The 27,958-nt window shown below is 39.6% G+C and overlaps 2 protein-coding genes across 3 annotated transcripts; both read right to left on the reverse strand.

Moving 5' to 3' along the window:
* Positions 1-5,100: 5,100 nt before the first annotated feature.
* Positions 5,101-11,787, reverse strand: LOC121725743 (WD repeat-containing protein 74-like). Its single transcript, XM_042112832.1, has 8 exons — positions 11,663-11,787; positions 11,210-11,364; positions 10,892-11,114; positions 10,125-10,296; positions 7,048-7,137; positions 6,684-6,882; positions 5,743-5,909; positions 5,101-5,394 (listed from the first exon to the last, which is right to left on the reverse strand). Exons 1-8 carry the CDS (start codon positions 11,724-11,726, stop codon positions 5,127-5,129), a joined length of 1,338 nt encoding a protein of 445 aa, XP_041968766.1. The 5' UTR covers positions 11,727-11,787; the 3' UTR covers positions 5,101-5,126.
* Positions 11,788-16,085: 4,298 nt separating this feature from the next.
* Positions 16,086-27,357, reverse strand: LOC121725754 (aldo-keto reductase family 1 member B1-like). 2 transcript variants are annotated; one of them, XM_042112852.1, is made up of 8 exons: positions 27,200-27,357; positions 24,367-24,509; positions 21,005-21,146; positions 19,075-19,269; positions 18,262-18,461; positions 16,812-16,884; positions 16,581-16,663; positions 16,086-16,229 (listed from the first exon to the last, which is right to left on the reverse strand). In XM_042112852.1, exons 1-8 carry the CDS (start codon positions 27,266-27,268, stop codon positions 16,190-16,192), a joined length of 945 nt encoding a protein of 314 aa, XP_041968786.1. In that variant the 5' UTR covers positions 27,269-27,357; the 3' UTR covers positions 16,086-16,189. The 2 variants fall into 2 exon arrangements, with proteins under 2 accessions (XP_041968786.1, XP_041968785.1); XM_042112851.1 differs by lacking the exon at positions 16,581-16,663 and having other exon boundaries at positions 16,729-16,884.
* Between the last annotated feature and the right edge of the window lie 601 nt (positions 27,358-27,958).

The raw sequence follows: 27,958 nt of genomic DNA on the forward strand, positions 1-27,958 counted from the left end.
AGATATATCAGCCTGCAGACATACTACTATAATATTATTGCCGCGGACGAAGTCGCGGGCAACAGCTATACCTTATAAAGTTATACTTATGCATCCCATGATTATGAGCCTATTATGACCTATTGGTACTTTTCATAGTCATTTAGATCAAGATTCGATTTTGTCAAGCGATTTAAAAAATATTTATTTGTTTGATTGAACACGTTAATCACAGGAACTATTGGTCAGATAAAAAAATATTTTAGTGTTACATAGCTCATTTATCAAAGAAGGCTATAGGCTATTTTATCACGCAAACTAATAGGACCGAAGAAACAGAGGAAATGTGGTTAAAACGGAAAATTATTAGCAAGGGTTTATCTCACGAACTACTAAAGCAATTTTGTATGTTATTTGGCACAGATATAGAGTAGACTACGTGAAGAGAGATAAGCTATTTTGTTGCGAAAAAATGTACGATTTCCGTACAATTCCTAATAATTTACGCGAGCGAAGCCGCGCGGGAGTTTATAATATAAAGTAAGATAAATACGGCTCAAGAGCGCAAACTATAGTGCGTCAAGAAAGTGAAGAAATTAAAAAGTAAAGGATCAGTAAATTTGGCAGAATGCGCGATCCGCGCGGCCGCGATGCGCGGCGCGCTGTCGCGCGCGAGTGTGGATCGGCAGTAATAGGGGAAGAAGCGATTTAAAATTATTATTTTTTTATGTTGCGTTCAACGTTCAATTATTGTTTGTAGGCTCTGTGCAAAGATGTTGAATTAAATTATTACAAAAAGAGCTTATCAAGTGTTCAGTATCGTATCTTCCTTTCGTCTCATTTCTTCTACTATGAGCTTAACTAATGAGTAATAACTAATGACTAATGGGTATGCCGTATGCCGTATGGTTATTAATAAGAAAAGCCAGTCATTCTGATCCACTTATATTTTAAATAAAAAAATATTTCTTAGACACAATATTATGATTAATAATAATCATTATAAATATATTTATGTAACAATATTTCTTAATCAATATTAATAAAATAATGAATATTATAATATTACTGTAATAGACGCTTGATCATAAGCAAGATACATTGTAAAATGATGATTCTAGATACACGTTTATTTTAAATACTTTTTTAGCCGCATATGAGAATACTAATTTGCTGTTTAAATATTAATTTTATTTTGTTTTCAGTATTTGTTAGAGCGGCAACAGATATACACAATCTGTAAAAAATTCAGAAGTCTAGCTATGGCGGATCTTGAGATACAGCCTGGAGACAGACAGACGGACAGACAACGAAGTCTTAGTAATAGGGTCCCGTTTTTACCCTTTGGGTACGGAATCCAAAAAAATCTTATGATGTACGAACTATGGTTCAATGTTCATAAATAAACAGAGTTGCAGGCGTCCGATTAAATAAATCACAATCAGCTTTCAAATAGAAAAAACTAGAAATCAAAATCTGTCCACCCGTTTGGATGCTACGATGCCACAGACAGACAGACAGACAGATAGACAGACAGACCGACAGACAGACACGTCAAACTTATAACACCCCTCTTTTTTGTCAGGGGTTAAAAAAGACGTCCATACAAAGTTACGTTTTCAATGTTGCGCACGCGTCCTGCAATGACATCTGTCATAGATAACTAACGAAAAGAAAGACGGTAGATTTTAAAAATATTTTTGCACAAAATATTACAATATTTAAGAGAGGGTGTACTTGTGTAGTTTTACCATTGAGTTTTACTTATACCGTATAGAACGTTTTTTTAGTTATTTTAAATACTTATCTTTTAATCCAATATAATATTGAAGGTAAGTAAATACCGTACTTACTTATATTTTTTTAAAACACATCTACATATGTATATAAGTAATTCCATTCTTACTAATATTATAAATGGGAAAGCGTGTCTGTCTCTTCACGTCCAAACCGCTTTGGTATGGAATAATATGGATATATTGAGTCTCGGGAAAGTACATAGGATACCAACGAATACTATACTCACAAGGAGTAGGATACCTTATAACCCGGAACAACAAACGGCGCAAAGGAGCACGGGCTTCATCTAGTATTAAAATATTTTAGGTACCTACGAATAATTTACTTAAATAATTATTTTACAGGATGACTAAGAAAAAAAAGTCTAAGAAATTAGTAACCGCTTTAAGCGAATGCCATATATCATGTCCGAAACAAAACCACGACACCATCGAAAAAGCAAACACAGGATCGTTAATATTTTCAAATAATTTCGACCCCGACGTTCTGACGCAATGGCCAAAACCGTGCCTGAAAACGCCAGACATACTATTGCACAAACCTTTTGATTTCGGCAAACATGCACGCAAACTTCTGGCCAAAGAAGTGAGGTTCTATCATCCGATTCTCGGTAGAGATTACACGAGAATTAGCTGTCCGACCTACGAGGACCACAAGAACATCGTCCAATATTTCGATATGAAAAATCTGCCCTATCACACTTTCGGCAACCCTTCCAAACGGAAAATGAAAGTCGTGGTTAGGGGATTGAAGGACATACACGAGGACAAACTAAAAGCAGAATTAAAAACTTCCATTCCTGTAGTCAGAGTACATAAAATGGTGAGACACCGTGCTGAAAAGGACAAGAATGCACTCTTCCTGGTGGTCGTACCGAACAACAACAGCGGGAGGAAATTGCTTCTAGTTAAGCAAATATTTGGGCAGGATGTTAAATTGGAGCCTATCAATGACAAAACTAAGCAGTGCTACCGCTGCCAGAAGTGGGGTCACTCCCAAAGGTACTGCCATGGGAAGATTAGATGTGTGAAGTGTGCCGGGAACCATTTGTCCAAACAGTGTGATAGAAACCCCGAGGACCCCGTTAAGTGTGCCAACTGTGACCTGGAAGGCCATGTCGCTAGCTTTAGAGGTTGTTCTCATTGCCCCGAATCAGAGGTTTACAAATGTACACATCCACAAAAAATTATATATATGGCAGATCATCGTCCAGCGCTGGTAACTCTAGCAACATGCAGCCGTTTGTATAAAAATGTCAATTACGACTAAAGAAATGTTGATTTACTAATTGTTTAAGTAGGAGTATGGTACATTATGTTTATTTTCAAGTTTTTCATGTTACTTATTTTAGTTTTATTTTTTCTTTAAATGTATAGAGAAATATAAAGTATAAACATACACGGGATATTTAAATGTTTATAAAAAAGGGAATTAGTGTCAATAAAACAACAAGGGAATTAGTGTAGGGGCAAAATTTCACATTTTGCCCCTACACGAACGACGATGTATTGCGGATTTAACATATCTCTTTAAGATAGCCAACAGCATGGTTGATTGCCCGGAGTTACTTGGCGAGCTAGGTCTGGTAACATGTCCCGTCAAAATGCGTAGGCCCAAGCTGCTCCATATCCCATTTGTTAACAGCACATATAGGCAAAATAGTTTCATTATAAGAGCTAGTAAAAATTATAATACGATTGCATATGACGCAGACCTAGATTTATTTAATACCAGTATTTCCAAAATGAAGAACAGTCTTGTTAAAAAATTCTTCACATCTTAATTTGTACCCTATGTCTTTTGTATTGTAACGTACTGTTTTTGCCTTACACTATAATTACTTTGTTAACCACTGACTCCAATTTTGTATGTAAGTTTTTTTTCTGTTTATCTGTGAAAACTTGTAATTGGCCTTCATGTTTGTGTAATTTGTATTTGCTCTTGTATTTAGCCGTAAGTTTTCCGAATTTAATAAAATAAAATAAAATAAAATAAAAGTGTCTCAGGAATTTGCTCAGGAATGAAGATTTAGATTTTTGATTGTTTAAATAAACCATAGTAAACTGATTTTTTTTTAAATTATGTTTTTCATTATTACTTCGATCACAGTTTCCAGGAAATGCTATTGTATTCTATTGTTGTCGCGATCACCGGTGCTCTTATGGGGCTTGAAGAATTATTATTGGCATAGGCCAGTCCGTTGTGCTTTATCAAAAATACTATACCTATGATAAGTGCCGGTTTTAGCACTACCAGCGCCCTGGGCGAGATTTCTTCGGCATTCAGGGTGCAGTCGTAGCGTCGCTAGGTGGCGCTGTACGAATCCCATACAATCTTAGTAAACGCCAAACGCGTTCACGATCGAATGTCAAACAAAAACTCACACTCGGCACACCGGTAGGGATAAAAAAAGGGGCGCGCCACAGGCGCCCCTTTTTGTTTGCTTTCGGCGCCCTGGGCAGTCGCCCAGTCGCTATAACGCCGCAACTGCTTATGATAGTACATTTATGAAATCAATTCATAGGCGGAAGATACGTGCGTAAGATATTAAGAGTCCGGGTGCCATCGCAATTCTCATACAAACGTAATACCAAGATCATTTCCCATACGAGAATAATATTAATAATAGAAAAATATGAACGATTACAATATTTACATACTAAATTGTAATATTTTTTGGTATGCAAATATTATGCAGTGTATCTTTGTACAGGAACCTAAGTAATTACTATCTTATGCTGAATAATAACTCAAATATGGTAAATATTCTCGTATGGGAAATTATCTTGGTATTACGTTTGTACATGAGAACTGCGATGGTACCCGGACTCTTAAGTCACATAACGCGTTAAATCTAACCTAGTTGAAAGATCACAACACTAACATTGAATTAATATAACCCGACCAAATGACGCAAGTCCACCATCTGCCTATAAAATAATTTCTTCTATGGTATATTAACACCTCCATCGTGGGTATCGCAGACACAATAGATTTTCAATTGTTATGCGGCAGCCGGCTGCCGCTTGGGGATTGATGAGTAAACATCCATTATCCCTTCTACTTAATAAATTATTATAATTATCCTATATTGATGCTTCATTTTGTTTCTTGTGATTTCATCTAATTTTAAAACATTTTCCATTTTCGGCGTCAAATGTTTAGGCACTTTCTTTACTCGACCAGTGGAAGGCTCCTCTGGTGGGACAGTATCGTGAGGTTTGGAGGTGTGAGGCCGCAGGGTCTGAGTTTCTCCAGCCGCTATATTTTACACTGGCTACTTGTGCTTAAGAATGACTCTGGCTGGAAATAAAAAAATGCTGAAGTAAAAATATTTATTCCCGAGTTCAGACGTTGTGGAAAACGCTCTTTGCCTTCTTCTCCCTTTTGAGTTTTTCTCTCTTCTTCTTCGTCCGTTCGGTGCTGCGGAGCAGTTGCACGATGGCGTCCTCGGGCGTGTTGCCGTCCGACGCGGCGTCGGGTGGCGCGTCGTCCTCAGACGCGGCGTCGGGTCGCGTGCCGTCGAGGTCAGCGTCAGTGCTGCCCCCCGTGGAAGGCTTCATGCGCTTCCGATCTACTTCGTCTAGCGCACGTCGTTTCTTACTCGTTTTTTCACTAAATAATAAAAATACATAATTAACTATTATACATATTACTTAATTATGTTCACATGAATTATAGTTAACAATACTATAGTCTATAATTAATAATTATACTTATTGGACACTGGACGTTGCACGCAACTTCGTTGCTCCTAAATCGCGCAGGAACCGTCCTCTTTCTTTAGGGTAGCAACTAGCCTTATGTGCTTTTCCAGAACTCAATGGAGCTTCATTCGCATTCTGATCGGTTCAAAGGATTATCGTGTAAACTGTGATGAATACAACAAAATAAAGAAGTACCTAATTAACACACATACTTCTGAATTTAACAATATTAGTATGTATTTCGTCCGCGACTCACCCGATGGCCTCCATATCGTCGAACAGGCGGTCGAGCTCGTCGCCGCCGGCCTCCACCCCCGCGCCCGCCTCCGCCCCCTCCTCCGCCTTCACCTCGGCGGCGCGGTGCAGCGGCGTGCTGCTCTCGGACTGCACCAGCACCCCCGTCAGTTTCGACGTCAAGTATTGCTGGAAAATATTATACGATTTCTATTACATCTTTTAAACTGGGAGCGAGCGTTCGGCAGACTTACAGTAAAGTAGCAAACTCCATATTAATGGCAGGTACCTACCTATACCTACTGTTTCATCTGCCGTTGATGCAATGGGTAGTAGGTATTCAGACATTTATTCCTGTTCCCACTATCTATACTTATACGTATTATAAAGCGGAATAGTTTTTTTAAGTTTGAAAGAGCAATTTTATGTAATTTGGCACAGATTCTATAGCTGGCATTTATAACAAGAACTCGGCCTGCGCACTTATGTGCGATTTGATATTAATTTACCATTATTAGTAAGGAGTTTGCTACTTTGCTGAAAGTCTCCGAGCTATCAGTTTGATAATGAAAGATCAAATGATAATGGAAAATTTACCTGACTGGGATTCGTTGTGCATACATAACTGTACTTAAAATGAAAGTAAACAGAAGCACAAAAACACAACAATGCAAGAAAAAAAAAAACAAAACATAATAATGCATTAAACAAGGCGTCAGATACAAATTGGTAGGTGGTAATAAAAAAGAAGTTTCATTTATCTTATATATAAAAATGGATTTCCAAATGTGTTAGTCGCGCTAAAACTCGAAAATGGCTGAACGGATTGGGCTGATTTTAGTCTTAAAATATTCGTAGAAGTCCAGGGAAGGTTTTAAAGTGACACGAAGTTCACCGGGACAGCTAGTAATTTTAATATTTTTTAAATGTATATTAAAACTACTATAAATAATAGATAACAACCTTATACAGCAGCTCCTTGGTGTCGTAGTTGTGGACGCGCAGGTGTCTGTCGAGCGAGGCGCTGACGAGGACGCGCGCGCGGCGCTCGGCGACCACGCCCGTGACCGCGCCCACCGCCCCCTTGTACACGCGGTCCGGCCGCCCACGACGCAGGTCCACGCACTGCAGCTGACCACGACCGAAGCCCACAATCACTTGCCTATAAAAATTTTAAAAATTAACAGAAAATGCAGTAGTTGTTTAGTTGTTTATTAATAAATCGCTTTAATTTTTTTATGTAGGAACGTACATTTATAGCTTTTTAAATATTGTGTCAATCCTAATTTCTTAAACCGCAGTAGGATTGACATTGCTACAGGCTCACCTCTCTTCGAAGCTCGGAGTGAGGCAGGTGGCGGCCATCTTAAACTCCACGTTGACCACGGGCCGTCGCTGCGCGCGGGTGTCGTATAACCTGCAGGATATATTTTTTATTGAAATGAACCAGGAAACGAGCAGACTACACACCTCAGTCCTCATGGTGAGTGGTAGCCGCTGTGTATTCAGAATATGCATCACCAATTTCCTGTCTTCAAGCCCCGCAACCTCTACCTGCTTCTACCCCCTTAAGCCTCGTGTATTTGTAGCTCACTCGGCGGAACGTGTCGCGCCGTATTTTCGTAAGACACAACATCCGCCTAGTATGGGTCCCGGGCCATAGCAACGTCCCCGGCAATGAAACCGCTGACGAACTGGCTAGGCTTGGGGCCGAGAGTCTCATATATGGTCCAGAACCAGTCTGTGGTATAACTCCCAGTACCACAAAGCAAGTGCTCAAGGAATGGGGTCACAGACTATGCAGGAAGCAATAGGCTGAGACCCCTGGCCTTGAACACTCCAAGGCACTAATTCCTGACTTCAACAAGAAACAATCAGAATTAGTGCTCACCTTGGGTAGGAACCAATTAAGAATCCTAACTGGGCACTGCAAGCTCAACAAACACCTAAACAGAATGGGTATTTGTAGCATCCCGACTTGCAGATTCTGTGAGCAGGAGGATGAAACACCTATTCACCTTCTCCTCGACTGCCCTGCTCTACTACAGAGCAGGAACAGGCACCTTGGTCGCCACAAATACTCGTCCACAGAGGAAATTCGTGGCATCAACCCCAACCATATCGTTCAATTTATAGCAGTATTGGGTTGGGGAGGATACTCTAGTGCGAAGGAGTCACAATAGATCCTCATGGGTCGCAGTGACGTCAGGGCTACAGCGACCTGCCTTCTTTAAAAAAAAAAAAAATTTCGTAAGAGCCTGTCCACACGGGCGTTGCGTCGACGGAGCGCTGCCATTTGACGCATAGCCGGCAACACGGGCGCTGAGTCATCTTCAGTCGAGACAAGCTGACAGCCCATTTACATTCATAAGTGTGGGAAATAACTCCTTAGGAATCTACTCTAGAATTTTAGTACTCATCACCCTGTGACGCAAGTCGCAACGGATAACGCGTCTGACTACGGATCAGAAGATTCCAGGTTTGAATCCTGACAGGCTCGCAATAGTAAAATTTTGTTGTGTGTTACTATTTTTCGGAATTCGTTTCGTTCGGAAAAAAGCGAATGTGTGCATCAGTTAATGTATTTGTTCAGCATTGAACATGTGAACTAGTTCGCGTTGTCGCACACTCATCACATTCTTAAACTACTGAACTCAATCTACTCTAAATAAAGTGATGAATAGCATAATTTGTATACATATGTGTTGTGTTTAGGAGACTTGTAAATATTTGTGTGCGTAAAAGTGAAGAAGTATATATTGTAAGAATTAGTTACAATAAATCAGATATCAACTTCTAGTTGTGTCTCACTCATCTCCCATTTCCTACCCTTAAACACTCGTCCAGGGCTACTCTCTGGATGTGTTCCGACCGACTCCCAAATCCCTACCGACAACCTCTCACTGTGGCCAAGACACCTTTAGCCTAACCCAGTCACCTGAGCTTTTTCCCTTCCCTTCAACTATCCGCCTGGCTACCTTCAACTACCTTAGGTCTCATGGTAGCAGGTTTCCTGGACTTATTAAATACATTTATATATCACAAGCGAAGGGATAGAGTTCCCGATAAAAAGAGGAGTAAGACAGGGCGACCCGCTCTCTCCAAAAATTTTCTCAGCCGTGCTAGAGTCAGTTTTTAGATCTATGGACTGGGAATCCAAAGGTGTGAATATAGACGGAGAACTTCTAAGCCATCTGCGTTTTGCGGACGACATCGTAGTATTTGCAGAAAGCCCAATAGAACTAGAGAATATGACTGGCGAGCTGGCGTCGGCAAGTTACAAGGTAGGATTGTCACTCAACACGACCAAAACTAAGATCTTAACAAACGGCCCTCAACAGGATATTCAAGTAAATAATGAAAATATAGAGTATGTGACCGAATACACTTACCTTGGGCAGATAATATCTTTTGAAAATAACTGTGCGAAAGAAATACAAAGAAGGATAACTTTAGCATGGCAAAAATATTGGAGATTAAGAGAAATAATGAAAAACAGCTGTATAGATCTTAATTTAAAAAAACGAATTTACGAAACAACAGTGTTACCTTGTCTTACTTATGGTTGTCAGACGTGGTCTTTAAGGAAAGAGGAAGAAGATAAGATTGCCATTTGTCAACGTAAGATGGAAAGAAGTATGTTAGGAATTAAATTATCTGACCGAATTCGTAACAGTGATATCAGAACAAAAACTAAAATTATAGATGTTACCAAAAGAATCCGAACACTTAAGTGGCAGTGGGCTGGACATGTTTGTAGAATGAATAATAGATGGACAAAACGGTTGACAGAATGGATACCAAGAAACTTAAAAAGAAAAAAAGGCAGACCCAACAAACGATGGAGAGACATTTTCAGAGACAGGTGTGGAAATAACTGGATGCAAGTAGCCCGAGATAGAATTATTTGGAAGGATTTAGGAGAGGCCTACGCCGTAGAGGCGACTACCACCAAAAATTTAGTTACGTTAAAATATTAAGTATAATAATAATATGTAGTTATAGGGAGAGAAATGTTATATTTTGTTATATTTTAGTTAGTAAAATTGTTTATTAAGTATTAAGTAAATTTATTCTCTAGTATATTTCTGTAAATTGGTGGTAGGAAAATAAAGGCTATTTTTATTTTTTATTTTTTATTTTATTTTATTTTTATTTTATTTATATCACAAAAACCTATGGTTAGGGCTAGGACCTTAGGGCATTAGGGTGGTAGGTGTTAGGGATCTTAGTGCTAGGGTACAGATCTCCCCCATAGTAACGTGAAACCTTATCCTGGGTTTTACAGTATTTGAATTTCCAAATACCAATTCCAAATTAATTCGGAAATCATATACGGAAAATGTAACTGTCCTTTTAATTTTAATTATGTTTTAAGTTATTATTAATTTATTTAACACTTACCTGACATAACCATGTCTGGAGCACACTGCCAGGAGTGTATCAGAGAGGAAGGTGAGGTCGGAGACCCAAACGGGGCGCCGCAGCTGCAGGGAGTCGTGGGGAAGGTTCTTGGCAGTGAACACCGGTACAGTCTCACCCACTTTCCACACCTTGAGCTCATTCTCCTCACCACCTGATGTAAATGTAACATGCTTTGAGGCTCCCAACATCATGAGAACATACATAATAATATTATGTGTATCAGATTTATTTGATAATTACTGTCTCAATGAATATATTATGCATTTATATTGAGAACTAGCTGTCCCGGTGAACTTCGTGTCACAGGTCACTTTAAAACCTTCCCTGGACTTCTACGAATATTTCAAGACTAAAATCAGCCCAATCCGTTCAGCCGTTCTCGAGTTTTGCGCTTAGCAACACATTCAGCGACTCATTTTTATATTATAGATGTAGCTCATGAATTTATTTGTATTTCCACAATTTACAATAATCTCCATGGTTCAGTGATATGAATAAGGGAATTGCAATATAATATAGTTGGATCAACCATAAAGTTAATATACCTAGCGGAATAGAGCAACAATCTTGAGCTGTCAAACAAAACCGAAATTGATTTACATCTGTGTTACTGATAGTGACATCTCGCTTGCTCAGGCTTTTGTTTCTCTATTCCCCTAGGTATATTAACTTTATGGGATCAATACAATAGTCTGGCCTGGGTTTTTAAATCTAAATATTCAGACAAACACATTTTTCAAACTTACCTGTGGCAAAGAGAGTGTTGTCCTCTGCACAGACTCTCATTCTGTCAAGTTTACCTCCCGTATTAATGATTGTGTTTTCTTTTTTACTCCACACCTGAACCAATCCACTAGCCAATCCAGCTATTAACCTCCGTTTGTACCGCCCGAGTCCAACCACATCACCCGTGCCAAAGTCTGCTGTGTATGTCTTTGTAAAGCCATCTAGAGTATTAAATACTTGAATCTGTAGCATGACAGGAGGATAATTTAGAATAATGTTTTCATTAACTAAGTAAATAAGTAACTTATGTAAAAATCACAACAATAGTTGATAAATACCTGTTGGTTTTTTCTAGCTAATAATATTTCTGTTTGTTCCGCGTTGCCCCAAACCATACATGTGATAGCATCATCTTTTTGGAGGTCCTTTATTTCCACTAAATTCTCTATACATTTTTTATTGTTTTTTGTAGCATCAGTGTGGTATTTTATATCTGCCAAAGATATATTTTAAGTATTAGTTATAATATAGTCGCTTTATGCACGCCCATTTATTGGATAAAATAAAAGTACCGATGGTAAAAAAAACCAAGTGTGTAAGTTATCTTTTGAGTTTGAAAAGTTTATGAATTATAATATTATGTCTAATAATATGCACAGAGGGTACGAATTAAGGAAAATTAACAAGAAATAAACAGAAATTTTTGAGTTACTCTAGAGCTCAACTTACCAGATTTCAACAGATAAGAAATAGCATTAAAGTAGCTCAAAAACTTCCTTTTAAACACTTACGTTTGAAAGATCCAATTTTACTTCCCACAAAAAAATCGATTTCTCTATCTTCTAATAATAACATTTTATTAAATTCGCGTTTTTTAAATAAATTCACATCACAGAAACACACGTGAGTTTGTTTTGGAAATTGACATTTGAGAGCTGTCAATTGTCAATGTCAAATATATATTTTTTAATTCTGTTTCATCAGTGATACAAATTTTTCCAAAATGTGCCAATTTTTTTAAGGCTACTCAAGAGGTTCCGAAAGCAAGAAACATACCCTGGAGTGATACAGAAAGTAGGTAGCTCAGGGTACTAGGAAATACAAAAATAAGTGCTAGGAAGTAGGAATCTGAATATAGAGTCGATACTATCACTGGAACTTTCATTCAACGGCCATTCTCCGGTTTGGCATTATTTGCCTAATTACCGTTACCATTTTTTTTTCTTCGCTAATTTGACTTAAACTCATTAAAATATGAAAGTAATGAAAGATACGAATACAATAATAAATTTGGCGTGGTACAGTTAATTATAGTTTTTTAGATAATAAGACTTAAAAATTTTATGGGTACGGTAATTAGACAAATGTAAAATTTTATGTAACGGTAATCTAAAACCTCATAGAAAAACACTGAGTAATAAGTTGCACATGTATAATTGTCACGAAAGGGGTAGAATTAAAGATGTCCTATACAACCATAACGTGCCAATAGTAAAAAATAGACACTTTCAAATAAAATCTGAAAAATGAGGAAATAACAACAAGCATTATTTTAATCGGTTTTAATTATATATTAAGATCCAGGTACGATGACCCTAAAAATAAAATTATATTCTAAATCTATTTGGACAGAATAGCAACTCAAATGTAGCTCACAGCTTTTACAGCTCGAAATTTACTTATTTTTGTTTTCTCGTAAATTTACAAGTTCATCTCTATTTATGAACACTTATTTCTCGATTTTTTTCCATTTTTTTCTTTTCTTTTTGTCTTTTGTAATAAGCTCTAAAGTTTAACTCATTTCTTTTTTGAGTTTTCTTCTGCCGTTTCGTTGGAATTTCGCTGATAAGCAGTATTTTCTTTTGTTAAGTATACCTTTCTTTCACTTTTTCCTTTGATCTCTGATATAAAACTGGGTAATTTCAAATTCTTACTCGACGTTTTCAAGGAACAAGCCTTTTTTTTCCAATTTCTTCTCTGGTCATTCCCATCCAAAAAAAATTGTATATAATTTTATGAATACTCAGCATATAGATATCTAAATATTATATATATCACAAAGGGACTAACTGACATAGTGATGTATCAACGCACAGCCCAAACCACTGGACGGATCGGGCTAAAATTTGGGATGCAGGTAGATGTTATGACATAGGCATCCGCTAAGAAAGTTTTTTTATCAATTCCACCCCCAAAGGGCTATGAAACTTTGTAAATTTTAATAATAATAATAATAAACATTTATTTCGGATCACAGGAAATCCATAGTGTTAGTAGAAAGTACAATTAAAATTTAAATTATGTTAGTACATTACATTGCATTTTAGTATAAAATTATTTATTATGAATGGTAAGGCATTGAAACTATTAATGACACTTAATCTCTATCTAACATGCACCTCTATCCAATGCCTTATCAAACCATCAAAACTGTCAGTTAATACCCTTAGAATGCTGTTATGACTACTTCTGACACGCTGCATCAATGACGCCACTCGTTTCCTTAGTATGGCGTTACAGCCATCAGTGCGCATTTCGGCAAACATACCTAAGGCACTACAGTACCTCGGTAGTCCTAACAGCATTCTAAAGATATTATTGTACTGAACACGAAGAGCATTTATCGCACGCTGGGTGTAGCTCGCCCATAGATTGCATGTGTAAAAGGACTGACAGTAAGCTTTAAATAAAGTCCCTTTCACCTCTATAGAGCATCTTGCAAATCTACGAGCTTACATGTTCCCACGTACGGCCAACGCCCTTCACTCCCTCTCATTTTTTACTTCGTCAGCAAGCGTGTCAGTTACCCAATGACCCAGGTATTTGAATTTATTGACTCTAGCAAGTGGAATTTGATTTAGAAACACAGGTGGTATTGTGCTAACTTTGTGTTCACGGGGTTGTAAAACAAGAAGTTCACTTTTCTTAGAGTTATACCTGAGTCCTTGGGCCTCGGCATACGCTTGACCCTTGCCTAGCAGTTTTCTGAGGCCACTGATCGAGGGAATGAGCAACACCAAGTCATCAGCATAACTAATGTTGTTCAGCATTACTCCGCCAATGGAACAACCGACATAAGTGCTGCTCAGCTCCTCGATCAGCTTATTTACGTAAAGGTTGAAGGAGGTTGAGGAGATGTTAATCCATCTTGTAGAACTCCACACCTTAATTTATACTATCTAGAGAGAGCCCCAGACCACTTTACAACATAATTTTAAACCGATCGGGCTAATACTTTCCATGCATAAAGCTACTATGACGTAGGCATCCTCTAAGAAAAGGTTTTGATAAATTTTACCTCTAAGGGGATAAAATTGACGACCTCCGTGGCTCAATGGTTAGAGTGTGTGGCAACTCAAGCCGGGGGTCGCGGGTTCGAATCCCGCCGACGGAACAAAAAGTTTTTCAATGTTCCTGGGTCATGGATGTGTATTAAATATGTGTATGATATAATAAAAATCTTAAATATATGTATAGTATAAAAGTATTAAATATATTTCCGTTGTCTGGTACCTGTAACACAAGTCCTTCAGGTACTTAGCACGGGGCCAGACTGACGTGGTGTGAAGCGTCCATAGAAAAAAAAATAGGGGATGAAAGATTGTATATAATAATACTTTTTAACGCGGGCAAAGCGCGGGCAAAAGCTAGTATTATTAAAGACTCATTCATGAAAATAATAATCTATGGAAACCGCGAGAAAACTTCAATTGATAAAAAAAATACGTATCAGTTTTTCATACAACGGTAATTAGGAACATATTGTAATTAGTATACGGTAATTAGAAAAAGTTAGATTTTCTTGAAAAATTTTAAAAACCGACACAGTTTGCAAAAACTTGCTTAGGGCAAAGTACGTAGGCCAAATTACTTTCTAGATTGACATGATCAACATACAATCTTATTTAAAAATAAAGTAGCAAAGTAAGATTACGGTAATTATAAAAGTTCGTTACCAAAGCTACGGTAAGTAGATACTCTCGTGCTTCATCGGCGGCACACTAACATTAACGACGTGGGACCGCTGATGGGCCGTGGAACACGCTAAGGGGAAGTGACCCGTGCACTTGTAATGTGCCAAATCCTGTTATTTTTGGGTGGGCACCCGAAAACAGCATGCGTTACGGTAATTAGAACTTTTGATAGGACAAGCGATTATTTCATGATAAGTGATAACTATTTATGGGCTGGGCCTATTGAGTCGATATTTTCCAATGCGATAACCAATGTTTATGAGCATTTAAAACGATGAATAGATCATGGTTAATATGTATGTTATAAAAATATAAGCAAGTTTCGAGATCAAGTTGGCTTGGGGACACGTCACGGTAATGAGAAAAACATGATTTTTGAACACGACTTAAATTAATTTAGTCTGAATTACTTAAATTAGAAGCCTGTGTTTAAGTTTGTAGCTAGTTACGGATGCTATCTACCGTTTAAAAATATTGCATACTTGAATAAGATAATATTACAGAGTATACAAGCCCGGGACGCTTAAATTTTGCTCTCCTGAGAATGGCCGTTAACTATTCATAATTCATATTCATTTTTCAAATTTTCCACCCACCCTGCACCCACGTTCAACTAAAGCCTTGTCGAAGTACAGTTGAACGTGGACCTGACATTGACGGGAGCCATTGACTTATGTTTTCTTATCTATCTATATAAAACTCAAAGGTGACTGACTGACATGGTGATCTATCAACGCACAGCCCAAACCACTGGACCGTTGGCATCCGCTGAGAAAGGATTTTGATCAATTCTACCTCCAAGAGGTTAAAATAGGGGATGAAAGTTTGTTTATAATAATACTTCTTAACGCGAGCGAAGCCGCGGGCAAAAGCTCATTCATTGATATAGAGAACTGTACAAACTATTTGATCTCACAATTTTTTGGTAATCAAATTATGATCAATGGGTCATGACTCATGAGTCATGATACTGGCGTTGCTCTCCTGCTCATAAAAATCACAAAAAAAGTTACTCTTTCGATGCTGTTACTTTCACAGTAAGCACTACCTAACTTACGTAACGTAAGGGCACTTACCCTAAAGTATTATCATTTATCACTTTGTTTTGTTGCTTGTATACTTTCTGCGCAATGGTAGTACCACAGAGTAGTACCAAAGTTAACATTCGTCCATCGGTTACAGTCTAACAGAACACCATTTTAAAGGAACTAGTTCACGGAGTTCTAAATAAAAGTCCAAGTTACTTAATTAAGCGTTTATTCATTTAACAATGGTTTTAAATATTTCACTTAAATTTAATTTCAATTAAATCTTCAGTTATAAGTAGTCAGTGCGCGGCCCAAATCAGTACTCGTCATGGAATGGATAATCTGGATGATGTGTGCTGAAAATATAAAAAAAAATTACATCAGAAGAGAAATTGATTTGACCTCTATTTGGGAGCCAGAATATAATTTGTGTAGGTAACTGCTACACTCAACATCGAATGAATTATTAATTAGTGATTACTTTTTATAGGAGAGTTTGGCAGAAAAAGTATGGAGTTCAAGTCAAAATTTAATCATCGAAGTAATCGAGATCGAGAAATTGATTCTTAGGCTGATATGAGATAGCGAATCTATTCAATGTTATTCGTGTCTCGTGATCTTTGGTAGGGTTTGACATTACTCGACCAAATTCGACACAATCTGCTTATGAATCAAGTTCTCCGATAGTACCATGCGCTGATACTCACTCTCCGATGTAGCAGAGGCGGCCGTTGCACTCGAGCGCGGCGACGGCGGCGAGGTCCTGCGCCGTCAGCTGGAAGTCGAACACCTGCAAGTTCTGCCGGATGCGGCTCGCCGTCACAGACTTCTCCGATAGTACCATGCCATACTCACTCTCCCATGGAGCAGAGGCGGCCGTTGCACTCGAGCGCGGCGACGGCGGCGAGGTCCTGCGCCGTCAGCTGGAAATCGAACACCTGAAAGTTCTGCTGGATGCGGCTCGCCGTCACAGACTTCGGGATCACGATCAGCGACCGGTCGATCGCGTACCTGCAACGAGGAACGAGACCATAAACAGGGTGTAACAAAACTAATTAGTGATAATACTTTAGGCCTTAAAGTTTATAGGGTGTGAATGGGTTCCCTATACATAGTTCGCTGTGAAAGTAGCAGTAACTTTTTTTTACTTTTGTACGGAAAAATTCATGACGCTCGGGGCTTGCCCATACAAATCACAAAAAATGCGTTTTCAGCGCTGCTATTTTCACAGTGAACTGTATATGGGAAACCCGTACACACCCTAAGTAGTACCATTTAGTTTTGTTACATTAACAAATGTGAAGTTGCTCAATGTACCATCGAGAAAATTGATTCCTAGGCAGTTGACGGACCTACGTCAGTTGGTCGGCTTATGTTAGCTGTGATCGGTCGGATAGGTTTGACTTAACGCGACCGAACTACGTAGTTCCCCCATCTGCCTAGGAATCAACTTCTCTCATAGTATTTTCAATAATATGAATGATTACGCCTCCAACTCCCGCTACGGGCCGCCCGTCACGGGCAGGTCTGTCGCATGTCTGCTCGTCAATTCCTAGGTACGGGCACAGACATGCCCGCCGGCCCGTGCCCGCAGCCTGCCCGCGAGATCGCATTTTTCCCGCGCGGGCACGGGCAAGTCTGTACATGAATGGTCGCGACGGGTGGCCCGTCGCGCGTCGTCATTCGCGCCTTGGAGAGCGACTGGAGTGCAGTTAAAATATTATTTTAAAATATATTATTGTAAACAATACAAACATTAAACTTAAGAAAATAATTTTAACATTCGTTTATTTCCATTTACCGGTCGCATCCTTGTTTGTAGAAAGTTAAAAGCAAGGATTACATGAACACCGATCTACGTAAAGCCGCTTACAGCGAACTTATTGAAAAATCCAAAGAAATCAATGCCGATGCTGATCTATCATCTGTTAAAAAAGAATATCGAGTCCATGAGTCCACGACCGAGCTGCAGCTCCCTATCTATTCGACTGACTTGCCTGTTCTGTGTGTGTTCAATAGGGGCAAGCGGCAGACTTGTCCCAGACCGGGCGGCCCGCGGGCAGCCCGGTAGTGAATTCCCCGCTCCATTGTCTGTGCGTGTGCGTGCGGCTTTAGTCACCCGTGTAAATCGAGCATTAGCCGCATGCGGCGTAGTCGAATTGCCATTTAATTAAACGGTCGATTTTCGCCGTGCGGCGTAAATCGTGCGGCTTTAGTCACCCGTGTAAATCCAGTCCAGCATTAGCTCTATCAGCACCCAGGGCTATGGTAGTGCTAAAACCGGCACTGCCCACTGGGCAAAGAAGCTTGGCATTATAAAATTTAAAAAATAGCAGTTTAAGTTTAAATTAATCCAGTCACCGTCAATCGATGTGGGAGTCATATTACCTGATGAGGACCTGCGCGATGGTCTTGCCGTACTTGTCGGCGATGGCCTTGAGGCGGGGGTCCTCCATGAGGTTGGGGTCGCCGGGTTTGGCCCAGGGTCTGTCGGGGGAGCCGAGCGGGGAGTACGCGGTGACGGCGAGCCCCGCCCCCCGGCAGTAGCTGATCAGCTTCTCCTGGTTCAGGTAAGGGTGGACTTCGATCTGGAATAGGTTATAGGCAGACGGTTATACCATGGTAATTGATTATTGTTATACCATGGTAGTTGATTCAGACCGCAACGCGACGCGTAGATGCATTTCTAAATTTATATGGATTTGACAGATTCGCAAGACGTCTCACGCAATTGAAATCTGTCAAATCCATACAAAATGTCGCGCCGCGCCTTGCCTCGCCTCGCCTCGTTGCGTTGCGGTCTGAATTAACCCTTAGTGATAATTATTTTATAGATTACTTATATAACTTTATTTAACATCTGGTAACCTTTATTTGTGATTTATCAGCCTACATTTTAAAGTACTATTTTAATAAATTAAAATATTGTTAAATATTTTGGGTCAAAAGGTTCTTTTAATCTGCGTGCGATCAAATAGGAAGCACCATCGACAAACAGACGCGCCGTATTCAAGCCACAGCTAAAGGTCCTTGTACTAGATGTGAGAGAAGTTGATTCATAGGCAGATTACGGACAGCTACGTAATTTGGTAGCGGTACGTAAAACCCAGCCTTCATGACTGATATTGAATTGACATGATCTGGCCAAATACTGCCAAATAGGTCCGTCAACTGCCTGTGAATGAATTTGTTCGATGGTACCTGCATGACGGCGGGCTTGATTCTGGCGGCGCCGAGCACGCGGTCCGTCTGCCGGCGGTTGAAGTTGGAGAGGCCGATGCTGCGCGTCAGCCCCGCCTCCACCAGCGCCTCCATGGCCCGCCACGTGTCCACGTAGTCCACGCTCGACGGGATCACCTTCTTGTTCTCGTCCACTGGGAACTCTTCGGCTTCCTCCTGAAGAGTTAATGAACTCCGTGGTTAAGAATGAAATTAATAGCAAGTAGTTTGGCAGCTGTAGTCGTAGCGGGCATTAAGTAGGTACCTATTTAAGTATATTATATCTAAAGATGCGCTTACACGAGCAAATTGCGGCAATAATTGCTCGGCGACACGAACGGACCGATCTGAAGCAATTAGTGGAACAATATGGAGCAATTTCAATAACCTCCCCGGCTTAGTCAGTCCCGGCGCCGAGGAACGCTTCAGTTTGCCTAAGCGTTCCCTAACTTTGGTGAAAGCCCGGTCCCTTCTGAGGTAGACCGGCCGGTCGTCTCCTTTATGCGGCTGAAGGCGAACCGCAGGTGGTTTTAGTGAGCAATTAATTGCGGCAAAATATTTCGGCGATATTGCTTCTAATTGCTTCAGATATTTCATATTGCTCAATGTCGCAGATACGTATTGACGTATAGATGGGCTTGGAAATTCCAGGCAATTGTATTGCGCAATATTGCTGCTTGATGCCGCAAATTGCTTGATGTAGTCGTGACGTTATAGTTGACGAGAATTGACTGGAAATGAACAATTTTAGTTGCCCGTATAAGCGTACTAGTTTTAAAAGCAATAAAGCATCGACAGAATGTTTTTTTTCGCTTTATCGTGACACGTCGACATAATAAAGGCCCAGGTAACTACCTGGGACGCCAGCTCTTGGATTTGTGATGGCTTCAATGACTATTATAGAAATGTCTTTAAAAATTGTGTCTTTTGAACGCTATACGTAGGTACATTGTACTCGTACATGTTATTAATTTTGAAGTGCAACATTAATATTATAATGTTAATCTCCTCGATTAAGGCTCTTTGAGCGATATTAGCCGCAGCTACCATAAACTGGGATGAGGATTACTGTTTATGGGGGAGCGATCCTCCATGATCCTTCACTTGTGAGTTATGGGGCGATTGTAGTTGTTTATCGATAACAAATAATATTTATGTTGCATTATTAGTACTCATAATATGATAATTGATAACAAAGAGGGCTGGCTGTGGGAACAATGTGATAATATATTATTTTCATGAGCTAAGTATAATATTTTCTTCCTCTTTAAAAATTTTGTTGAGTAGGTTTATCGTATAGGTAGGTATTATAAAACATCGGCGGATCGGATTGATTCAATATCTAGAAATATCTAATATACCATTGCAGAATGAGATTTGTTTCGCAATAGAAATAATAAATTAGAACTATACGTGGGAGAGCCATGCTCGCACGCAAGCACGAATGGGCTCGAGCGCACGAATGGGCCGGCTCGATCGGAGAAATACCACGTTCTCACAGAAAACCGGCGTGAAACAGCGCTTGCGCTGTGTTTCGCCGAGTCAGTGAGTTTACCGGAGGCCCAATCCCCTACCATATTCCCTTCCCTATCCTCCCCTATTCCCTTCCCTTCCCATCCCTACTCTTCCCTATTACCTCTTAAAAGGCCGGCAACGCACCTGCAGCTCTTCTGATGCTGCGAGTGTCCATGGGCGACGGAAGTTGCTTTCCATCATGTGACCCGTTTGATCGTTTGTTATTTCATTTAAAAAAAAATTGAGTCTATTCGTATTGTGAAATGTGAAGGCATAATAATTATACTTCATGCATTTTATAAGATGTTTTTTTAATAAGTATAAGGCAGTTAACACGTACAATTACGAACTACGTTTGACCAGTCCAGAATAGATGTGATACGATATTAGTGGGTACCTTGAAAGCCTGCGGCCAGTGTATGAGGTAGAGGTCGAGGTACTGCAGGCCGAGGTTGTGCAGCGTGGTCCGCAGCGCGCCCGCCACCAGGTCGGGCCGGTGGTACGTGCACCACAGCTTCGACGTTATGAATAAGTCCTTTCTGAAACATGAACATACATTTTAGGAGGCTCTACAAGAATCGTATAATGCGTGGCCAAAGTATGCTATCTTTACAACATCCTTGCAGGACTATAAATACTTAATCGATAGTCTGTAGTGCCAACTGGCGGCAGATTTCATCCCTGGTTTGGTTCATCCTCCAAAAAAGCTTCTCGGCGGAAGCAGGAGGCTTACCAATCCTGGGCCAATGCAGTGTCTGCTCGGGATTTAAATACCAGCACATACAAAATGGAGTATATATATAACCTTGCCTCTAGGTCCCTCAAGAAAGAGATCACTCGGGCAAAGAAACAGCACGTCAATAGAATTGGTAAGAGACTAGAACGCTTCCCCTCCGAACCATCCCTACACGTAGGAAATGGATCGTTGGCCCAGGACGCAAAAGACAAAGCCGATCTTCTGGGCAAGCTCTTTGCGTCAAACTCTACCCTAGATGACAGGGGGCAGAAACCGCCGACCATACCGCGATGTTCGAGCATCATGTCGGATATTGGGTTTCATCAGCGCTCAGTGCGAAAAGCCCTCCGTTCCCTTGATATCCAAAAGTCGAGTGGGCTTGACGGAATCCCTCCTATTTTGTTGAAAAAGTGTGCTCCAGAGTTGGCTCCAGTCTTGACGCGTCTTTTTCGGCTCTCCTATTTCTCTGGCATCGTCCCGGCTTCTTGGAAGACAGCCTTGGTGCACCCGAACCCCAAAAAAGGTGATCGCTCAAATCCTTCCAACTACAGACCAATCACTATAACCTCTCTTCTTGAAGATAATGGAATCCATTATCAATAGCCAGCTTCTTCGATACTTGGACGACCATGGATTACTAAGCGACAAAGGGCTATAAAACTTTGTAAACTTAAATAATAATAATAATAATAACTACTTATTTCGGATCACAGAAAATCTATAGTGTTAGTAGAAAGTACAAATAAAATTTAAATTATGTTAGTACATTATATTGCAATTCTTTTAGTATAAAATTATTTATTATGAATGGTAATGCATTGAAACTATTAATGAAACTTAATCTCTATCTAACATGCACCTCTATCCAATGCCTTATCAAACCATCAAAACTGTCAGTCAATACCCTTAGAATGCTGTTATGACTACTTCTGACACGCTGCATCAATGACGCCCCTCGTTTCCTTAGTATGGCGTTACAGCCATCAGTGCGCATTTCGGCAAACATGTTCCCACGTACGGCCAACGCCTTTCGCTCCCTCTCAATGTCTACTTCGTCAGCAAGCGTGTCAGTTACCCAATGACTCAGGTATTTGAATTTATTGACTTTAGCAAGTGGAACTTTATTTAGAAACACGGGTGGTATTGTGCTAACTTTGTGTTCACGGGGTTGAAAAACAAGAAGTTCACTTTTCTTACAGTTATACCTGAGTCCTTGGGCCTCGGCATACGCTTGACACTTGCCTAGCAGTTTTCTGAGGCCACTGATCGAGGGACTGAGCAACACCATGTCATCAGCATAACTAATGTAGTTCAACCGTACTCCGCCAATGGAACAACCGACATTAGTGCTGCTCAGCTCCTCGATCAGCTTATTTACGTAAAGGTTGAACAGACGAGGAGATGTTAATCCACCTTGTCGAACTCCACACCTCAATTTCTACTCGCTAGAACGAGCCACTTTACAACATAATTTTAAACCGATCGGGCTAATACTTTCCATGCATAAAGCTACTATGGCATAAGCATCCCCTAAGAAAGGGTTTTGATAAATTCTACCTCTAAGGGCATAAAATAGGGGATGAAAGATTGTATATAATAATACTTTTTAACGCGGGCAAAGGGCGGGCAAAAGCTAGTATTATTAAAGACTCATTTATGATAATAATAATCTATGAAAACTGCGAGAAAACTTCAATTGATAAAAAAGTACGTATTAGTTTTTCATAAAACGGTAATTAGGAACATATGGTAATTAGTATACGGTAATTAGAAAAAGTTAGATTTTCTTGAAAAATTTTAAAAACCGACACAGTTTGCAAAAATTTGCTCAGGGCAAAGTACGTAGGCCAAATTACTTTCTAGATTGACATGATCAACATACAATTTTATTTAAAAATCAAGTAGCAAAATAAGATTACGGTAATTAGAAAAGTTAGTTACCAAAGCAACGGTAAGTAGATACTCTCGTGTTTCATCGGCGGCACACTAACATTAACGACGTGGTACCGCTGATGAGCCGTGGAACACGCTAAGGAGAAGTGATCCGTGCACTTGTAATGTGCCAAATCCTGTTATTTTTGGGTGGGCACCCGAAAACAGCATGTGTTACGGTAATTAGAACTTTTGATAGGACAAGCGATTATTTCATGATAACTATTTATAGGCTGGGCCTATTGAGTCGATATTTTCCAATGCGATAACCAATGTTTATGAGCACTTAAAACGATGAATAGATCATGGTTAATATGTATGTTATAAAAATTACAAGCAAGTTTCGAGATTAAGTTGGCGTGAGGACACGTCACGGTAATGAGAAAAACATGATTTTTGAACACGACTTAAATTAATTTAGTCTGACTTACTTAAATTAGAAGCCTGTTTTTAAGTTTGTAGCTAGTACGGATGCTATCTACCGTTTAAAAATATTGCATACTTGAATAAGATAATATTACAGAGTATACATGCCCGGGACACTTAAATTTTGCTCTCCTGAGAATGGCCGTTGGAATCATACCACCTGCAACTTTTCGCCATCGTCCCATGCGAAAAATATACCATCCTCATCACCTTGATGGGTCTTCCACCGTGCGTTTCTCGCGTAACTTTCTGCCGCGCACTGTAAAACTCTAGAACGAATGTCACCAGCCGTATTTCCGGACCTATAAGACCTGCAAACCTTCAAGAAGAGAGCGTATTCCCTCTTAAAAGGCCGGCAACGCACTTGCAGCTCTTCTGATGATGCGAGTGTCCATGGGCGACGCTAGTTGCTTACCATCAGGTGACCCGTTTGCTCGTTTGCCCCTCTCCCCCTTATTTCATAAAAAAATGAATTATATTTTTTAGAAAATGAGTCGATCGTCGGATGTCGAACTTGAATACACAATATGAGTTTTGATCTTAACACAAGGCACGTTTCTGTAAGTACCGAAAGAACTCTTTTCTTCTAAAACTCAATGCTAGCCTACTGCAAATTCCCAAGGTCGTATCAGATAGCCAAATTCAGTGGAACAGCTGGTACAAACCTTCCGACGACGCCCTGGTTGATCTTATTGGCGAGGGCTTCCCCGACCTCCTTCTCGTTGCCGTAGATGTGCGCGCAGTCGATGTGGCGGTATCCGGCGTCGATGGCCGCCTCCACCGCCGCCCGCACCTCGCCCGGCTTCGACTGACGACAAGAGCGTGCTTTATTGTAGGCATGTTATGTTAAAGAAGTTGAAACTGGATAGTTAATTTAATAGTTTTTGCTGAAAATTTGGCAGCAGAACCAGACCAGCTTCATCAAGTCATCGACATCGATTCATTTCATCATCAATTCATTCAGACCAGCTTCATCAAGTCATCATCAACCAGCATCAGCGAGTTCATATCGTGCTAAAGCTTATATAGACTTATCGTGTAATTTGGTGTCTAGTCGTAAGTTTTTTTACACGAAAAATATGTAACGCGATACAAAATTATTCTGCTATTGTCAATATAAAAATTGATACCTAGTGCCGTCAAGCTAATATAGGTAATTGTCTGGGGGCACGGCATGCATGCAGTGCCCCGCCTAGACGAGCCATTATGGACCAGTACCTAGTTCCTGAGATTAGCGCGTTCAAACAAACAAACAAACTCTTCCCAATTATAATTATAACTAGCTGTTACCCGCGACTTCGTCCGCGTCAACAAAATGTTAAATACATAGGTAAAAAATAAAAAAGTAAAAAAAATGTCCTCTTCCTTTTTGGAAGTCGATTAAAAAGTAGCCTAAGTTACTCCTTATTACATCAGCTATCTGCCAATAAAAGTCCCGTCAAAATCGGTCCAGCCATTTCGGAGATTAGTCGGAACAAACAGACAGACATACAGACAGACAAAAATTCTAAAAATTGTTATTTTGGTGTAAGTACCGTATAAATATTCATAGGCATCATGTAGTAAAAAACGGTTATTTTAATATTACAAACAGACACTCCAATTTTATTTATATTATGTATAGATAATATTAGTATCTAAGATATAGAATACAGAGTGTAACAAAACTAAGTGATATTACTTTAGGGTGTGTATGTGTTCCTTGTAGATAGTTCACTGTGAGAGTATCAGCGCTGAAAGACCAATTTTTTTTTCACTTTTGTATGGGCGAGCGTCTCAGCGTCACGAGTTTCCCTATACAAAAGTGAAAAAAATTGATCTTTCAGCGCTGCTACTTTCACAGTAAACTCTACTCCCGTGAATTGTTTCACATTTTCAGAAACAACCGTTTAGCTGGTAGAAGGGGGGACACTGGACTCTAACGATTTTTTCCAATTTAAAACTTAATATTTCACAAATGGATCCCTAAATCAGAAAATTATCTATGAATACCTACCCATAATATTTTTAAAAAACCTATCCAACGACACCCCACACGATAGGTTGGGCGCGAAAAAAAATTCATCCCCGCTTGCTGTGTAGGGGAGGTACCATAAAAAAATATTTTATTATATTTGAAGATTTTATGAACCATTTTATCGGCATCATTAATATGTCTATTCATGCCATATTACAGCTTTGTAGGTCCTAATATAGTCTCTGAGCAAAACCGCGGACGGACAGACGGACAGGCGGACAGACAGACGTACAGACAGACGGACAGACCGAAACTATAAGGGTTCCTTGTTGACTACGGAACCCTAAAAAATGTCGTTTGGGTGATTTTAAAGGTAGCCGCGCTGTCGCGGTGTATACGGTCGACGTTATCAGAATTTCGGTAGCCTTGAAGAAAACGCATTCACGTCATTATACCATGCTGATAATTTTTAACACATCGGCGTGTTAATGTGACATTGATCAATTGGTTTACACAAAATTTACTTGTTTAACGTTACGTTGACAAACAAACGCAGGTTTAACCTTGGACCTTGATTAACTAGTTATAGGGAAAACGCGTTGTTACCCCTAGTAAGTAGTAACATAGCTATTATATACTCGTAGTATCAGTGGCGGGGCAAGACCGAAATTTGATGTGGGCAAGATATATTTTGCGAGGCCTCTTGATGGATGACGTAAGAGGTCGGATTTTTTTGAGAGAAATAATTTTTTGATACTCAAACTTGTAAATAAATCTATTTACGAAAATTGTAGGAATAAAATTCGTAAAATAAGGGCGCGAGGCCCCTGGGACGGCGACGACGCGAGGCCGTCAGCGGTCGCCCACGTCGCCTACGCCTTACGCCGCCACTGTTCTTCATATAAAGGGGGCGACTAACCCAAAATTGACGATTTTATAATTCATTTTTATACTTGAAAATAAGCCCCGAATTGTTTCATTTTTTAAACATAGATACTACATTATATTTCCGAGGATCCGACCTAGCGGAAATACGATATCTTAAAATTTTCTCGATAGAAAAAAAACCACAAAGGTGCAACTAATTTTTCACGAATTTTTCATATATTGCCATAACCGTGCATTACACTAAGTTAATATATAATATTTTAACACATTGTATAAAATTCTATCATTAAGAATCCGACTTAGCGGATTTTTAAAATGTACATATTTATCGAGTTAAGTATTAAGAAAAAACTAACTTGGCGATGATTCCGCGTCGTCCTTTTTCACCTGGATTATGAAAGACGGGCGTGAGTGTGAAGAGAGAAGGACGTTTGATTTTTTGGGTTAGTCGCCCTCTTAATGACAAATGTTCTGTCATGTTCTTTCGATCATAATTAGAACAAGAGTGCCTAGACAAAAAATATACCGGTGCATAATTCAACAAAAAAAAGGTGGGTTAATATACGTAAATGCTCAACAGCGACCCAATTAGCTATTTGAATATTTTTATTTACACTTTAAAATGTCCAATGCTAAATGGATTAGAAAATTACCTTCCACGTCCCGAGGCCGATGACGGGGCAGGTGTAGCCGTTGTTGAACGTGATGGTGGGCACCGACATGTTAGCTCAATTGACACAGACTTAGGTTACAAACACAGGTCACCTAGAAGCACCGAGCCAAACTGACGCGACGCGATCGACTGACCTATTTATATGGGGGCGCCGAAACTAATTTAAAAGCATAAACGTATGTTTTATACTATACGGTCTGTACTGTTTTTTTAATATAAAAAAACATACTTTATATGAAGATCATACATCATGATTCATGCCTACTAATTCGACTGTGAATAATTATTGTGACTTCGCTCTTTATGCTGAAGGATCTCTATGATCTCGGCGAGTCATCGTGTATGGGGCGGTTTGGTAGCGAAGAAATTATTGTGAAATAACACTAAAACACGTGGGCCTAGGTTTAAACTATACAGTCTTATTTGATAGTTATACAAAATTAGGCCTGCATTATTAATTTTTAGCCATTGTTTAATTTTCTATACGAATACGTCTCTATCCTTTAAGCATAGATTATCAAATAGCCATTAAGCCTTCTGAAATCTCTACCGGCCTACAAATAATTAAAAACCCTTCTGGTATATACAGTGTGTAATAAAAATAAGTGATAATACTTTAGGGTGTGTACGTGTTCTTTGTAGAGAGTTCACTGTGAAAGTAACAGCTCTGAAAGACGACATTTTTAACCGACTTCCAAAAAACGAGGAGGTTATATATTCGGCTGTGGATATTTTTATT

Source organism: Aricia agestis, chromosome 3, assembly GCF_905147365.1.
Source record: "Aricia agestis chromosome 3, ilAriAges1.1, whole genome shotgun sequence".
In the NCBI taxonomy this organism is placed as follows: Eukaryota; Metazoa; Arthropoda; class Insecta; order Lepidoptera; family Lycaenidae; genus Aricia; species Aricia agestis.

Coding starts and splice junctions, on each gene's coding strand:
- LOC121725754 (XM_042112852.1), bottom strand. CDS start 27,268: ATGTCGGTGCCCACCATCACGTTCAACAACGGCTACACCTGCCCCGTC. Junction 18,462..19,074: donor TCAAGCCCGCCGTCATGCAG/GTACCATCGAAC, acceptor AACCTATTCCAG/ATCGAAGTCCACCCTTACCT. Junction 16,664..16,811: donor GCATCCAGCAGAACTTTCAG/GTGTTCGATTTC, acceptor CAGAACTTGCAG/GTGTTCGACTTCCAGCTGAC.
- LOC121725743 (XM_042112832.1), bottom strand. CDS start 11,726: ATGTTATTATTAGAAGATAGAGAAATCGATTTTTTTGTGGGAAGTAAA. Junction 11,115..11,209: donor TAGCTAGAAAAAACCAACAG/GTATTTATCAAC, acceptor GTCATGCTACAG/ATTCAAGTATTTAATACTCT. Junction 5,395..5,742: donor GACGATATGGAGGCCATCGG/GTGAGTCGCGGA, acceptor TTTATTATTTAG/TGAAAAAACGAGTAAGAAAC.